Source organism: Budorcas taxicolor, chromosome 10 (genome assembly GCF_023091745.1).
Source record: "Budorcas taxicolor isolate Tak-1 chromosome 10, Takin1.1, whole genome shotgun sequence".
Taxonomy (NCBI): domain Eukaryota; kingdom Metazoa; phylum Chordata; class Mammalia; order Artiodactyla; family Bovidae; genus Budorcas; species Budorcas taxicolor.
The window spans coordinates 79,656,111-79,673,302 of NC_068919.1; the positions used below are offsets into that span (position 1 = coordinate 79,656,111).

Here is a 17,192-nt window from a genome sequence, read left to right on the forward strand (position 1 = left end):
AGAATCGGAAACCCAGGATGAGTAACAGGCCTGTGGCGTGTGCTTGGCTTCCCTTGGTGCCGTGCAAACCTCTGCACCCTGGCTGCAGTCCTGGCTTCTTTGTGAAGTGCAGGTGTGTGTGTATTGCTCAGTGCCAGTGATCCCTAGACACATTCCTCATTCGTATTTGGGCCTTTGGGGCTGGGTTGTGAGGGGCAAAGGAGTGCAAATCGGATACCTCTTGAGGTGGTTCTGAAGCAGTGCTGAGCAGTCAGCTTTTAAAAGTTTGTCTTAGAAACAGCCTGTACTTTGGTACATTGTAAATTGACACCCCAGTTGCCTTTTGGGAAATGAGTTGGGACTTTGGTGCAGCAGCTGAGAAGGAAACCTCAGGGGCGGTGGGTCTGGGGTGTGGCTGCCTGCCAGCCTGCAGGACGCTCTGAGCAGCCTTGCGGACTCCATCTGTGCAGTCGTGTATGTTGCAGCAGTAACTTGGATTTGGGGCCCTTTATTCTCTACAGATGAGTTGAAAATGGGAAAATGACATTGCTGATGGTAGTTATAAGAAGGAAAGGTCTTCTAAAGCTGATAATAATTGAGGAGAAGATTTTGAAACTCAGCATGCCAAGAGCCGGAAATCATTACTGTCAGTTGAACATTTGCTGACTCTTAAGTCAGTGGCCCTCCTCAGTGATGAAGAGGAAGAACATAGTTAAAGAATAGTGTTAAAAAAAAACAATGCCTGAGTTATGCTGTCCAGAGTATAAAAGCCAAAGCGTAATTAGGCATTTTACCATCTTGTTTGGCTTCCTGAGAGCCCATCTTCCTTATAATATATAAACCTATCATTTGACTTCAGGGGGGCCTCTCTCTGGAGAAATGGAAAGACTATAACCAGGTTCCCCTGTGATCAAGAATTGTGCAAAAACAAAACCCTGTTTGTAAGGGTGCAAGGCCCTTCTGGGGCTGAATCTGTCCCTTGGAACACAGTCCATATTGACCTACTGTCAAGGCCTTTCCTCTGGCAGTGTACTCATTTATATGCTGATTTCTGTCATCTTTTTTATATTTAGATACTTTTAACCTATGATTGTAAGCTGTCAGATGGGCTGCATTTATTTAAAAGGCTAGGTTGCTCAAACACTGCTGGCTTTCTCTAACTGGAAAAGTCCCAGGATTGGGGAGGTAAGAGAAAATCAAGCACTAAAAGTAAGCTAGAAACTCGTGCCTGGACTGTGAACTCTTTTGTATACTACAGTTTCAGTCCTTGACTTTGTGAGTATAGAGTTTTATTATATGTGTGCTTTAAACAACTAAGTTTTTAAGCAAAAACCACTGACATCCCACACCAAGGTACCATTATAATGGAAAGAGAAAAATCTCTTTAATTATAGCAGTGTTGCGGCCTTCTCCCATGCCTGGCTAGCCCAAGGCATGGAGTTGATAAGCATACAGTGTCTTTCATACTTGCCATTACAACATGTTAATTAAGAGAATTCAGCTGTGGCACCAGCTGGGGATGTCTGGCTTTGTGGAAGATTGCAATTAGATGCTTTATTTTCTATTTTCTTTTTCCCCTTTCAACTTTGGTGGAATGCCTTTGAGTGGGGGCTTTTAGTCTCAGCAGTATAAATACTTTAATGTGCCTAATTATGTAATCATACACTTACACTCCTCTGTGTACACACACATCATTTTATGGATTTTTATCCCCTTTTCCAGTACGTGGGGCATCTCACCTGCTTTTTGATTTGGTTGGTATTCTGTGCCGTGGGCAGGAAGACAAGGAGGGCCAGAGACAGTTTGGGGTTTTCCTCTGGTTATGATCTGTCCCTCTGCTCCCTGCCCCCCCACCACTCTCCTTTAGCTCTCAAATAATTAGCATCTCAATAGTTTCCTAGCAAAGTCAAGGTAATTTAAATGAAATTGGACTTTATAATACTATATCTTGCCATGAATTTGCAAGTGTAGTCTTTCAAAGTGTATAGTTTTATTTTTCTCAGTCCTCAATTCCAGGCAGGCCTAGGGCATAAGCCTGGACTTGAGAGCTCAGGCACAATGGAACCCATTGATTTCTGGCATTCAGCTTGCGCGGAGAGGTCCCGTGACCCCAGCTGTTAGACTGGGATCTGGGAGCAGCTGTTTTCCGAGATTCAGTCCTCCAGGGATGGGCCATCTGCTGCCGTGTGAGAGAACCCTGGGAACGAAATCGACCGCAGGATATCTCTGTACTGCTTTTCTCTGCTCTAGTCCCTGCAGTTTTTCCCGGTCCCCCTCACCTCGGCACACTTAAGACTCAGGATGCATCTGCGCCAGAGAACTCACAGGGTTTCCTTTCGGTTCTTCTGCCACCCTGGCTCCACCACACTTGCACCCCCAGCTCCTCTGCTAGTTGCCAGAGTTGGCAGGGAGATTAAGATGGCTTCTTCAGCTGGATTAGAAACATAGAGCAGGCTTTTCGTTTTATTAGTAGTAACATGACTTTGCATTTTAGGAACTGGAAAGATCCTGAAAATCTCGTTATAGGGAAGAAGAACCCAAGAGTTTTTCATATTCAGATTTGTATTGGGGGCCCTCCCTGATTTTCTGAGCTTCCAGCTATCTCCTGCTACACACACACCCTCTTCTTGCTCCTCTGCTTATGCCCTTGTCTCCCCCTTGCATGTTCTTCCCCCTCCTTTATGCAAGTCACAGTCCCCTAGTCACAGTCCTTCATCCCATGTCACAGTCCTGTTTACCTCTAGATTTGGAGTTCTGGTATCATTTCTTTCTTCCTTTCTGATCTCTTCCCCCATTGAATTAACCCTTCTTCAGGACCTCCTAGTGTAGCCCAGATTGATTTCTAACATGTGTCTCCTGTGGTTAAGAATCCCAGGGACGGGGGAGCCTGGTGGGCTGCCATCTATGGGGTCGCGTAGAGTCGGACATGACTGAAGTGACTTACAGCAGCAAGCTCCCAGAAGGTAGGGTCTGTATCTTTGCCGCCTTCCCAACCCTCCTTCCTCATTGCCTGCCACAGTGCTGTAGTGCTTAGTAAAAACCTGTTGAAAGAACGGATGGATACATGCAATCATTAGGTGAACTCTGGGGGATAAACAGAATAAATGTTACTATTATTATACCCTACTTGGGGCGCCTCATCTGTACCCCCAAAGAGTGTGAAGTCTCCTCGGGGACCGTGAAAGTCGCTCAGTTGTGTCTGCCTCTTTGTGACCCCATGGACTGTAGCCTGCCAGGCTCCTCTGTCCATGGAATTCTCCAGGCCAGAATACTGGAGTGGGCAGCCATTCCCTTCTCCAGGGGATCTTCCCAACCCAGGGGTTGAACCCAGGTCTCCCACATTGCAGGTGGACTCTTTACCGTCCGAGTCACCAGGGATGTATTATTTACTCTCGAAGTTCTATCACCAACCTGGCACACTGGTCGGGGTTCATAGGTATGAATTTGTTATATTGAGAAAGCATTCCTATTAGAGTGAAATCCAGAGGGAAGAAGAATCAAGGTTTGCAAGTGTTTTTTAACTCTCTTCTGGGTGAAAGTCATTGAAGCATTATTTGGAAGACAAAAGATTAAAGGATATTTTCTGTTCACCTGTGTGATGTTTGGACACAGGTATCTACTGACGCACAAATGATTGAGGCTGCAGCAGGCAGTGTCTTCTGACCAGGAATCTTGACTGGTCAGTCACAGGTGGCTTACCAGGCGCAGGGGTCCAAAGACCTGAGTGAGGCGGGGAGGCAACAGGAAGGTGGGCCTCAGATGGACAAATAAAAATCACAGTTGCGACTATGTCCCTGAAGCTCAGTAGTCTGTTTTGCGTTTGCTTTGTTTAATGATCAAGGGATCTTGACAGCCTGTCACAGCCAGGCTAATAAATACTCAGGCTAAAATCAAAGGGGAAGCAGGTCCCAGACATGTGAGAAAGCGCTTGAGGGCCCCAGACATGTGAGAAAGCGCTTGAGGGCAGGGGCCCTGCCATGGACCTCACAGCGGGTCTGATGTGAGTGAATTCACAGGAGGTGAGAGAGACTCCGGCCTTCCCTGTTGCCTGGGAGGAGGAAAGGGATCTGCCAGGAGTCCTCTGGCTCCGTCTGGCCCAGAACTTTAGAAAGACCCACAAGCTGAAAGTTCAGTTCAGTCCAGTCGCTCAGTCATGTCTGACTCTTTGTGACCCCATGGACTGCAGCACCCTGGCTTCCCTGTCCATCACCAACTCCCGGAGCTTGCTCAAACTCATGTCAATCGAGTTGGTGATGCCATCCAACCATCTTATCCTCTGTTGTCCTCTTCTCTTCCTGCCTTCAATCTTTCTCAGCATCAGGGTCTTTTCTAATGAGTCAGTTCTTTGCATCAGGTTGCCAAAGTATTGGAGTTTCAGCTTCAGCATCGATCAGTCCTTCCAATGAATATTCAAGACTGATTGCCTTTAGGATTGACTGGTAGTAGAGAAGAATAAAACTCCTCTGGGGAGACTTCTCACCACCCTTGATCAGCTGATGATAGCAGAGGGTGGGCAGTTCCCCTTCTAGGAAGTGCAGAGGAAACCAAGAAGGCCGGACAAGCTCCTTTTCCTGTGGTGCCTGTATAACAGTGTGGTTAAGCTGATGAGGCATTTAAAGAAGACTCTCTCCTTCCTCACGAGATGGAGGAAGACTCTCCAGATGAGTGGATTTTGTAACTTTGACTCCCATCTTCCCATGGCCCATCAGTCACAGTGTTCCTCATACTTGTTGGCTCACCGGTGATTAAGGCACTGACCCTTGGCCCTTCCCGCTTCATTCCCCATGCCACGCACCCCACCCTCCGAAGAACCAAAAGAGCCTTGTCTTTTCCCTTTTATATCTCCTAGTCTGGTGGTAGGGTCAGGCCTGACACAAGTCCCCAGGATGTGCAGGGCTCACTTTATGGCCGGCCTTTGACCTGTAGTCTGTTATTTGCACCTTGTCTGTCACAACAAGATCCAGTCACATCTCTCTCTTCAGAAAAGATTATTCAGACCTTTACCCCTCAATTACCAGGTGAGTGTTTTTCCAAGAAGTGTGGCGCCTGCCAGTTATGGGTGACCCCCATCACTGATTTCTGCCGCCCTCTGTGGCTAGAGTTTAACAGTTACTCCCCTTCATTCTCTGCAGGTGTGTGGGCCTGGGTATGCAGCAGTGGCTTGTTGAGCGCCTGGCATAAGCAAGGCGCTGCCTAACTCCCTGTTTGGAGGCATGCGGCAGAGGCTGTTTATTCTGGGCCTTAGCAGAGCTGCCGTGGTGATCCTCTGTATTCTAGGTGGCAGGCAGAAGGGCAGCCCTTTATCTAAATGTAGCTCACACCCCCGTTCTGCTCTTAGTGGCGGGCTTCCTGTCATGTATCCCTCTTGGAAGGTGGGTGTTCCCAAGCTGAAAATGCCCGCATGCCCCCTCCCACTTGCAGCTTTGGGATCCATGCTCCTTAAATAGCTCCATTGTTTGTATTGCTCAGAGATTACTAAAGGAAACCAGCTTGCCTTCCCCCTACCTCCCCCCAACCTCTTTGGAAAAATGTGGCCCTACTTGAGAAATGAGCTGAGTTCTCTGGGCACAGGTAAACTCACCAGTCCACATTCTTCTCCAAACAGGAATTACTGCAACTTTTCATCAGATGGACCCCCACCCCCATGCTGCACTTTTGTAGGTCTTGGGGTAACTATTTTGGTGGCATCTGTAACCAGGGAGCTGGAGAAAGGCATGCCAGAGTTTGAATCCAGACTCTACTGCCAGGTAGACTTGTAATCTCAGGCCAGTACTGAATGACTCTACTACCAGGTAGACTTGTAATCTCAGGCCGCTACTGAATTGCTCAGAGCATCACTTTCTTCATCTGAACAAACTGAGTATGACACCACTTTCCTCATAGGATGGAAGAGTTAAAAATAGGATGGTAACTTTAAAGTGCCTCTCATAGCGCCTGGTGATAAATGTTAATTCTCTTCATCACTTCTACCCTGTTGGACAGCAGAGATCTTTAAATTTGTTTTAAATTTAAATTTGTGTTTCTCAAAGGCCTGCTGTGTGTGCCTGACAGCAGACTTGGCATAAGGTATTTCCATCAGATGGTAGACAGGGAGTGAAACCACAGCTGTGAGTCCAGCCCTGTCGTAAGCTCCCAGCCAGACTCTGAAGTCAGTTATTACTCGCTCATCAGTTCTCCTTCTGAGGTTGGTCAGTGCCTTAAGCAGCTGACTGGGGCCTTCCTGCAGAGGACCAGCCTGCATCCTCTTAGAGGTGGGGAATTCTGAGGGCAAGAGCAGACACGTGGGCAGCTTTTTCAATGATAGGATAAAGGAGATGAGACCAGGAAGTAGCAATCGCTGATGATAAAAAATAAACATGTTTTCTCTTAACCCTTTACTGCTCTCAGGGGAACGTAGTATCATTTGTTAATGCACAGCCCTGCTGGCATCCCACCATCCTGGGGTGGAGGCGGTGGAAAATTGTGGGTGCTGCTCTCTTAAGTCACTGCAGTGAGTGGGAGGGCTTTGATACTGTGAGGCCCAGGCCTGGAGCAGCAGCAGCAGAAGGGTCCTCCTGCCTGCTCGTCTTTTCAGTCGTACAGTGTAGGGGTGGGGTGAGGATGTAGCCCCGGGTGGCCGCATGTCTCTCAAGCCCCTGAGCTGTGAGAAAAGGGGTGAAAGGGTAACAGGCCATATGGAGGCCATTAATCTTCCCTGGTGGCTCAGAGGGTAAAGTGTCTGCCTGCAGTGCTGGAGACCTGGGTTCGATTCCAGGTCGGGAAGATGCCCCGGAGAAGGAACTGGCAACCCACTCCAGTACTCTTGCCTGGAAAATTCCACGGACGGAGGAGCCTGGTAGGCTACAGTCTGTGGGATCACAAAGAGTCGCACATGACTGAGCCTCTTCACTTCTCTGTCAGCCAAGAACAGCTCAGGCTCTGCTGAGAACATAGTGGGGCAGGGGGCTGGCATATTACTGAGCTGGAGGAGGGGACAGCAGGCAAGCCAGAGTGCTCATCCTACTCCTCTCACTGCCTGTCCCTCTCCAGACATCCAGAAATTTCTGAAGCAGTCCTTTTTCTTTACTGGAGTCTTTGCCCTACGCTGTTCCAAAAACTGGGCTTCCCTGGTGGCTCAGAGGTTAAAGCATCTGCCTGCAATGCAGGAGACCTGGGTTCGATCCCTGGGTTGGGAAGATCCCCTGGAGAAGGAAATGGCAACCCACTCCAGTATTCTTGCCTGGAGAATCCCATGGACAGCGGAGCCTGGTGGGCTACAGTCCACGGGGTCGCAAAGAAAAACTAGAGGTAAGAAATTAGTTTACATTTATACAAATCAGTTTACATTTACAAATCACATTTATAATGTGAATAATAAATGTAAAGAATTTAAAGAAAGTGCCTACTATGTGCCAGGCATGATGCAAGACACTTTCAGGTACGCAGTTTCATCCATCCCCTTAAGCACTTCACGAAGGTGAGTATTGGCTGTTAGGGAGTAAGGCTCAGGAGACGGTAGGCCCTCAGGTCAAACCCTGATTCACCCTCAGACCACGCTGTGACCCAGCATGGGCCTGATTCTGGTGGCTGGGAGTGTATTTTCACGGGGAGAGGGCAGTTCAGAGAACATGAGATGTACCATGCTGAGGGAGTCTCTCTGCTAGAAATCATGCAGCTCAGATTAGGATGGAGCCCAAGGTCTTTTAACTGAGATCACACAGCTGGTCTCAGGGCTTAATGAAGCACAGGTTCTTGACATCTGATTGCAGAAAGAATTCAGTGAGTGATAGGTAAGAAGTAGATTTATTTACAGAGAAACACAGTCCACAGACAAGAAGAGTGTGGGCCATCTCCGAAATGTGGTGTGGTTATACTTTGTATGGATTGGGTAGTTTCATAGGCTAATGAGTGGGAGGGTTACTCCAACTGTTTTGGGGAAGAAGGCAGGGATTTCCAGGAACTGGGCCACCACCCACTTTTCAACTTTTTATGGTTGGCCTCAGAACTGTCCTGGCCCTGGTAGGTGTGTCATTTAGCTAATGCATTACAGTGAGTGTATAAAGAGGCTCAAAGTCTCCTGGAAGTTTCATCTTCCACCATCTTGGGCCTTGTTAGTTCTAACCAGTTTTTTGTTGTGTCCTATGACTGCTGCTGCTACTGCTAAGTCGCTTCAGTTGTGTCCAACTCTGTGCAACCCCATAGACAGCAGCCCACCAGGCTCTCCTGTCCCCAGGATTCTCCAGGCAAGAACACTGGAGTGGGTTGCTGTTTCCTTCTCCATAGTCCTATGACTATGTCATAATTGTGCCCTGCCTGCCCACTTCCCTCCTGTTTCAGCTGTTATCTGCTCCTGATTCATCTCAAATCAGAAACCATATGACCCTTTGCGTTTAAAAAGACAGTGCCTTGAAATGTGGGCAAAATTTTGTAGGTGAAGTCAGTTTCTGCCAGTTTCTGTACCAAGACCTGGAACTACAAGAAGCAGAACAAATGCTTGCCCCACAGCCTGGGTATGTGGGTGGGTTAGTGGAGAGGTGGGGATGGACCAACCTGTGAGAAAATAATTGCAGAAACAGCAGTAGAGCCAGTGCTTTATGGGGAGGCAGGAGGATGTTTGGAGAAGAGAGGAGGGTTGACAGAGCTACTGTTTATTGACTGCTTGGTGTGTGAGGCGTGATTGTGATGAATCTGCACAGCACCCGTGAGGTACACACCTCTACTGTCCCCCTCTTACAGCTGAGGGAACTGGGGAATAAGAAGACCTGCCCAAGCCCACGCAGTGGGGAACTGTCCCAGCTCACCCGGCTGCTCTCAATGTAGGCCTGGGGATAGGCTCTGCCCCATGCCGCTTAGTTCTCTTTGGTACGGTGTCCTGGGGCAGGCGACCTGGGAACTGAGTCGTGAAAGTTGGGTGGGGCTCCAGCTGACCCTGTGTACTTTCAGGTCAGGGTTTCCAGGCCAAGGAACAGCACCACTTCTTTCAGAATGACACTGATGGCCGCTCTCAGACGACAGGAACTTTCGTGTTTGGGGCAAGGTGCCATAAAGAAAATGTTCTTCTTCTTGTTGGCTCTGACCTGCCGGCTGGCATGTCCCCTCTCCTGTGAGGTGAGGGGAGTGAAAGATGCAGGCCTGAAACAGGAGGGACAGCCTCTGAAGCTGGACCTGCTTGTGAGCCTTGTCAGTCCCCTGGAGCGGGGCTTGGGCCGGGCCCCTGTGAGAGGGCAGCCTGAGCCACGGTGGCTTCTGCTGCTGCTCAGCCCCCCTTGCTCTGGGACCACACCCTGGGAAAGGCTGGAGCGCCCGCAGCTGGCCGTCCCCCGCATGTGGGAAGTTCTCATGAGAAAAGGGATCCTGGCTGGACAATGGGCTTCCTGTCTGACCGCTGGGAAGGTTTGTCTCAGAGGAGAGGAAGGTTGCAAATGGCATGAGAAATCGTCTCTTCCCTCTCTCCGCATGCTGCCTGTTTTAGACTGGTGACTGTTTGACTAGGGGGTCAGGAAAGCAGAGCGCAGGGGAAAGCAATGGGCAGAAGCAGCCCCTGGTTCTCTCTGGAGCAGACAACCTCCTCTGGCCTGGTTCTGCACTCCCGCCGTGCGCCTGAGGTGGGACTCTGCCCTGACATGGCTGCAGGCGCTTCTGCACAGATAGGACGCTTCTCGAGCTTCCCACACGGTGCTCAGTTCAGAACTGGAGTGGCTGCAGGACTAACTGGAGAGGAATCTCGGGGTGTGGTGAGGCTGGCCATCCACCCAACTTGATGCAGATTTGCAAATGGCAGACAAGACCTCAGAGGCCTTCTGGTTCAGTGCCTTCATATATGGAAATTGAGGCCAGGAGAGACCAGTGTCCACAGGCAGCACCCAGATCGCCTTTGTCACTGGGCTCCCCTCCTTGGGGCTCACTTTGTCAGGTGGGCTGTGAGGGGAGAAGCTGGGCACAGAACCCTTGTTACTGCCCAGTGCCATGGAGCGGAAGCCAGCCTTCCTGGGTTCAGGTCTTTACTTGCCGGGTGACGTGACCAAGTTTTTTAACCTCTCTCACTCCATTTGTTCATCTGTATAATGTTATAACAATATGTTTCTTACAGGATTTTTGTGAAATTTGAATGTGTTAAGACATGTAAAGTGCTTAGACTGATACTTGGCATATAGTAGGTGGTCAGTGGATAGGAGGAAAAGTCAATGGCACCCCACTCCAGCACTCTTGCCTGGGAAATCCCATGGATGGAGGAGCCTGGTAGGCTGCAGTCCATGGGGTTGCTAAGAGTCGGACACGACTGAGCGACTTCACTTTGACTTTTCACTTTCATGCATTGGAGAAGGAAATGGCAACCCACTCCAGTGTTCTTGCCTGGAGAATCCCAGGGACGGGGGAGCCTGGGGGGCTATTGTCTATGGGGTTGCACAGAGTCGGACACGACTGACGTGACTTAGCAGCAGCAGCCGTGAATAGGAGCTGTTATTACTGAGATTTCTAAGGGAGGCCTTAGAAGAAACCTTTATACCACAGTGAGATGTGGTAACCTACCCACTACCCCCACCCCCATCCCAGCCCCTTGCATTTGTCTGTAATACCCAGTTCCAACTTCCTTGAGAGGCTTTCTTGAGGAGAATCACCTCCCTGTTGAACTAGTGAGCTCACACCTTTCCCAGAGCAGCGAGATGCTCCGGAGGCCCAGGCCTGGCCCATCGGGGGATGGACTGGTACCCTTGCCTTCTCTGCACGTCTGCCTGGACTTCTTGGTCAAGCCTGCAGCTCAGGAGCCAAGCACCTGTTGAGTCATTTAGAGATGAGCGGCTTGGAGGAAATTACTCAACTCAGCTAAGGCTCATTGTTTTTAATCTGTAAAATGGAAAAAAATATTAAGCCTCATTGTTTTTAATCTGTAAAATGGAAAAAAATATAGTACCTGCTTCGTGTAAAGAGAGAGCTCAGAAGAGTGCCTGGCACAGGTAATAAGGCTTTTTGCAGTAATTATTATTTTCCTAGTCTTACATCCGAAAAGAAATTTGCACATTTGAATCCCTTTCCCCACCCCCACCCCCTATTTTTGCCTTGCTTTTTCTCTGGCTCTCTCTGTTCCTAACAAAGCCTTGAGGGCTAAAAATAGAAATTAAACCTTTGTGTATTGAGAAAGGGTTTTGAAAGCAAGCACGTAAACAGTGCTTTAAAGAACAACCTGAAGGGACCCTGTGTGCTCCATGGCATCTTCATCTGCTGTTTACCCTCCTGTCTCACACCTAGTGGTGTGGTCTGAACCCTTCCTTCTGTTCTCAGACCCCCATCATCTGTGTCATCAGTACAGTGGCCACTAGCCTTGAGTGACTGTTGAGAACTTGAAATGCAATTTGTCTGACCTGAAATGTGCCAGAAGTGTAGAAAAGAATATTATCAAATATCTCATTAATAAAATTTTATATTATGTGTTGAGATATCAGATGTGTATTTTGCATATATTGGTTAAATAAAATATATCATTAAGATTAATGGGACTAAGAAAAATCTAAAAGCACCTCTGTGGCAGCATCATTTCTGGGGGACAGTATGGTGCTCGGTGTTTGCTTCCCATCCATTCCTTCCTCCCCTTTCTGTTTTTTTGCACCTGCTTCTCTTTGCCTGGGCCCTCACCTTCCTCTGGTTGCCAGCAGTTCTCAGATGAACAGAAAAGATGTCCCTGCTCAGAAGGACACCCAGGGCCAATAGAAGAGCTCAGCTTTGAGTACTTTGCTTTTTTCATTTACACGAGAGTTAGCCCTGCATGTCTGTGTCCTGTCGATTGTAATCTTTCTGAGGCTTTGGTCCTGTCACGCTTAGCTCTGTGGCCCTGCTAGAGCATCTTAGGAGGAGGGGTGCTCTGATTGTTTGATGGAGTTACAGCCACACAGGGACACGTGTGAAAACGCCTCAGCTGTGTCCCCTGGTGACCACAGCTGCTGTGTTGATGTGCTGGGTTTGGGGGAACCACTTTCTTCTCCTCTGAATTCCCAGGAAAGTTTTCTCTGACCACCCTTTCTTGTAGCACCTTCACTAAGCACCTATTTCTCTGTGCCCAATCGTGTTCTAAATGCCACTACACTGGTTTTAGTGTAAAACAACATTATTTCAAACCTGCAAGTGAACACTAACACAGTTTCTTAAGCACAGGCACTTAAAAGTCGCAAAAGAATCAGACACGACTGAAGCAACTTGGCATGCACGCACCCCGTGAAGGAGTTGGTGGGGGGTATTGTTTTGTGTTTTGTTGGGGTATAGTTGCTTTACAATGTTGGGTTTCTGCTGTACAGTGAAGCGAATCAACTATATGTATACACATATCCCCTCTTTTTTGAATTTCCTTCCCATTTAGGTCATACAGAGCATTGAGTAGAGTTCCCTGTGCTGTGCAGCGGGTTCTCATTATCTATTTTACACATATTAGTGTGTGGGAGTTTCGGGTTTCCTTGATGACTGACATCAGACAGAAGCCTCTTCTGTTGAGTCTTTTTACCTGCACTCGGTATTTGCATTCTGCTTCCCTTCCTCAAGCTGATCACCGTCCCTGCCCTCCACACCTCATTTTAAAAGGCGCTCAGTGTGTTAAACTGGACACTTTGACTCCAAGGCCATTCCTGGAGCTTGTTTTAATTCGTTTGTTATGGAATCTTAGAATTTGTTTGTCTCTGATTGGTCTCTTCCTCTTAAAAGTCTGGTCCCCAGAACAGCAGAAGAAAATCACATTATCTGAGGGCTGATTGGGGGTTCTTACTGATTTCTGCTCTTAGTTTAGGCTCAGGGCTAGGAGTACCAGCCAGATCATTCTGCCTCCCCTCCGTCTGCTCCCTCCCCATCTGGTCTTATGTCTCCTGCTTCATGACAGCTGTGCCCTGGGCACTCCACAGGCCCCCTGAAGAATAACCTCGCTGATTCCTGCGCTCATGGGAGGCCAAAAAAAGTGGCTGTAAGAGATAATGGGAAGCAGAGAAGGAAGCTAAAGAGAGCTAATTGATTTTTTTTCCTGTAAAATTTCCATCTTCTGGCTTTCTCCCTCTTCTTTTTAAAATTATGCAGCTTTGCCAAATCAGATGAGTTCATTGTCTTCTTGGGGCTAAGAACAGATCTTGAAACTCCCTCTGCGGACCTGGGGCTGTCAGAGAGAGCAAGCCTGATGCACAGATTAAGTCAGCCTCTTGCCCAGAACAGTGGCTCCCGGAAGCCACCGAGTGATTTATTTGCTCCTCCTCATGTTCTTCCCGGTCCTTTGACGCCCAGGCGTCGCTAAGGGTCCTCCTGCCAAGGCGCTCCCACTCTGCTTTCTGATTGGGCGGGAGGGCCGTATTTTTTCCTTATGTTCTTGGCATCTTAAAACAATCCTGCCTTTTTCTGGTTTTTCCTTCTGAGGCCTCCTTATTTCTTCCTTTGACTTGGGGCAGTCTCTTCGTGATGCTGAGTCTGCTGTACCCTAGTTTGTTTCTTTCATATGATCCTCATGGAACGTTTTAATCCAGTTTATTTCCCCATGTGAGGGTGGCTCGACTGCTGGCCTTCTCCAGAGGTTTTCTCCTCCTCACTTGGTCTTACATCAAAGTCCGCTCCTCTTGTGATTTCACCCACTGAATGTGGTATGAACACCTCCTGTTGCAGCCAGGGCCCCTCTGCAAGATGGTTTCTTTACAATATTATTACTTCTACTACTACTATTATCATTATTTTATTTGTTTATTTATTTATTTGGGCAAATTTTTTTATGCCGTCAAGCTAACCTAGGCTACCTGATGTTCTCTGGGCTTAATCTACACTTTGCTACTTTGGAGCATTCGATTCAAACTGCCACCTCCTTTCCTGCTGAAATCAAGCCCCATTGAAAATGCCGCTTCTTCCAGTAGCCTTTCCTGGCCTTCCCCACACAAGGCTGATCTCTCCTGCTCTGAACTCCCCCTCTTGCAGCACTAATCCCGTTATTTGACATGTATAGGGTGAAATCTGTGTGGAGTATCTCTGGGGAGAAGCACTGAGTGACTGGGAAAGAGGGCTTGCTTTTCTGCGTTCACCCTCTTACTTTTTGAAATTTTTTCCAGGTATATATTTCCTATGATTTTTTTTTCCCCTTCCGAAGGTATTATTTACATAACAAAGACCCAGTGTGTAAAACTTGAGAAGAAAATATTGGAGAGTATGTTTAGAACATATTCTCCAAAATGTGTCACGACTCAGAAGCCATGAAGAAAGAAGCTTTTGAAATACACGTGTGGACTTATTTGTCATACCCCTGTTTGGCTACAAGTACCCGAAGTGCTTGGGCTTCCCTGATGGCTGAGTGGTAAAGAATCTGCCTGCAATGCAGGAGATGCAGACTTGATCCCTGGGTTGGGAAGATCCCCTGGAGGAGGGCATGGCAACCCATGCCAGTTATTCTTACCTGGAGAATCCCATGGACAGAGGAGCCAGGTGGGCTACAGTCCATGGGGTCGCCAGAAGTCAGATACAACTGAGCAGCTGAGCACACATGTGCCTGAAGTGCTTATCTTTTTATCCTTTTTCAGAGCATAGCACAGTGATCCCTGCCCAGTCATCAGTAAATATTAGTGAATCAAAATGAATTGTAAGTAGCGTCTTTGTAGACCTCACTCTTTGTACTGATATAATGAGTGCCGGGTGATGTCCAGGGCCCTCTCAGGGATTCCATGACGATGTGGGCTTTTTGGGCAGCAGTGCGCGGCAGAGCTGGAATGACTTGAGAATCAGCAGCCCTTCCCCTGGGACTGTCCTCCCCCACACACTGGACCTGTGTGAGTCCTGCCTGCTTTTGGGAGCTGCTGTCAGATGCTCAGCATTAATTACACTGAGGAAATGAACCAATTAGACACAATCTGCAGAGAGCCAGGTGATCTCTGGCAGGCTTGTTGCCCTGAACAAAAGAGGGAGAGTATACAAGGTAAAGCGGTTTGCTGAGCTTCCTTTGGCAATCCAGCTGGCCAGCTCTTGGAGCAACTTGGCCAGAGTTTAGAGAGGCACCAGGAGAGGTGTGATGCCTGTGTCTCCCTCCTGTTCTAGCCTTTGGGCTAGGTGGGTGGCGTGGGAAGAGTCTAGAGACGACGGTGTGTCCTCAGAGGGCGCTGAGTGGGTTTCTTTGGGTTCATCTACTAGTTTCATAGAGGACGTTCAGACTTCTTTGATACCTGTGGACCTGCCTCATTATTTTAATAGGTTAAGTAATGGAGTCTTTTCTCTGAATCTCAGTGATAAATAGCCTGAGAGGAGGGAACCATCATCTCTTTCTCTTACTTCATATCCCCCCTCTCCTGGTTGGCAGTCATCTTACATAAGAGCAGGTTGCAGGTGAAGGGAAGTGGTGTTTGGTGAGGGTGGTGGGCAGGCCTGTGAAGGGAGAGCGCCTTACCTCAGACAGTCAGAAACTCGGTCTGTTGGAGGAAGTGAAAGACAGGAACCCAGCGGTTCTTACTTTCATATTGATGTCCTTGTGATATCTTGATGGGGACAGGGTATTTGTCAGTAAAACCTTGGGCTAAGCTGAAGTTTGTGGGTGCCTGGCCACCTGCCAGCATATCTTCTTCCCAGCAATGATCCCTGAGTGCCCCTGTTGTCCCCTTCCTATTTTGCGAGGCACACCCCTTGATCTATTGCCTGGCGACTTAGGTTCTGCAGTGTCCCGCACTTAGGTACCGTTTACCATCTCCCCTGTTCAGAGGGTCGGTAACCTTGACATACACAGTCCTTAAAGGGCCGCTCACTCCTGGGGTGGAAGCAGTGTCTGCTGGTGGGAAGGGCACAGGTTTTGAATCAGGAGACCCAGCTCTGTTCCCCGGTCTGCCCTTGGCTCTCTCTGCCTTACACTTGGCTCAAAGTCATTTAACTTTTGTGGAGCAGTGTCCTCATCGTCAAAGGGGAGGCATGATAACTACTCCACAGAGTTGTCAGGACAAATAAATAAGATAGGAGATGAATGAAGGTGCCTTTAAAACCGAGCAGACCTACCTCAATGAAAAATACAGGCTTTCCTGTAGGGTGGAGTTGAGTGATGCCAGTGACCATGCAGGTCAGGGAATGCGTGGTGCCGGGGGCTTGGGAAGCCTCCCAGGAAACGCATCAGAAATCCCCTCTGGAGCTGAGAAGGCACATTTTATCACACAAAGGAGTCCTTTCTGATCCTGATCGGGAAACAAAGCTAGCTTTGCCCCGTACAGGTTACTGGTGTTTTACCACCTGTCACTTGGTTTCATTGTGTTCCAGTAGGTTTTATTAAAACCATATTACACACTAGGTTTCTGTGAATCTGGCTTGGTCAGTCTACTGTTGAGTGAAGGATGCGGTTCTCTGCAGGCAGTAGGGAGGGGGAGGGCAGGGGGACGTGGTATTGGCAGCCCGGCTTCCCCTGTTGCCAGGGCACCTCCTTCTGTCTTTGGCAACCTGAGCTTCCAGCGTTCGGCAGCAGCCTTTCCAAGGGCTGGTGCTCTGCTCCTGAGGTGTTTCCTGCCGAGACCTTCAGCACTGCCCCTCTCCGTGTTGCCAAGGGCACTCCCGCTGGAAAACCTCACCAAGGTACCTCCTCTCTCTCCATCTCTGCAGTGTGTTCCCTGCCACCAGAGCCAGAGAATGGTGGCTACATCTGCCACCCCCGGCCCTGCAGAGACCCCCTGAACTCCGGCAGCGTCATCGAGTACCTGTGTGCCGAAGGCTACATGCTGAAGGGCGACTACAAATACCTGACGTGTAAGAACGGCGAGTGGAAACCAGCCATGGAGATCAGCTGCCGTCTCAACGAGGGTCAGTTTGGCAGGCGAGAGTTGGGTACTTGGTGCCGGGCTCCTGCTTCCCTTCCAGCTCCCGGGAAGTGACGTGCACTCACTCCAGAGGGCTCTGTGCTGTGGGGGGCAGTGTGGCCCCTCTGACGCCCTGCAGCCTCCCCTCCTCTGGGGTTTCATGTCTCGGTTATACATTTGGATCGCTGATGCATGTCCTGTGGCGTTTCAGCCGAGCCACTGAGGCGGCTGCTGTGCTATGCAAAGTCTCTTTGATGCTCTAGCCCAGGGCCAGTGACCTCTGACCGTGTTCTGCTGACACACGGCACAATGCGGGCACCTTCTGTAGTGTCTGTGGTATATTTTTTTTCCCTGAATGGAAGGGCGCTGTTTAGTTACGGAGCCGCAGTCCAGCTGGGCAGAAGCGCGCTCCCCCTCAGCCTCCTCTTGTCATACATGACATGAGGTCCAGTGTCCTGAGGAAAGTGTGTGTCA

The 17,192-nt window shown here is 49.0% G+C and overlaps 1 protein-coding gene across 7 annotated transcripts in view; it reads left to right on the forward strand.

Moving 5' to 3' along the window:
* SUSD6 (sushi domain containing 6) overlaps positions 1 to 17,192 on the forward strand; it is a 97,706-nt gene that overhangs the window by 71,338 nt on the left and 9,176 nt on the right. For all 7 annotated transcript variants that reach the window (XM_052646159.1, XM_052646161.1, XM_052646160.1 and 4 more), the window contains one exon: positions 16,525 to 16,722. In XM_052646159.1, coding sequence (XP_052502119.1) covers positions 16,525 to 16,722 — 198 coding nt within the window. The remainder of the gene's footprint in view (positions 1 to 16,524; positions 16,723 to 17,192) is intronic.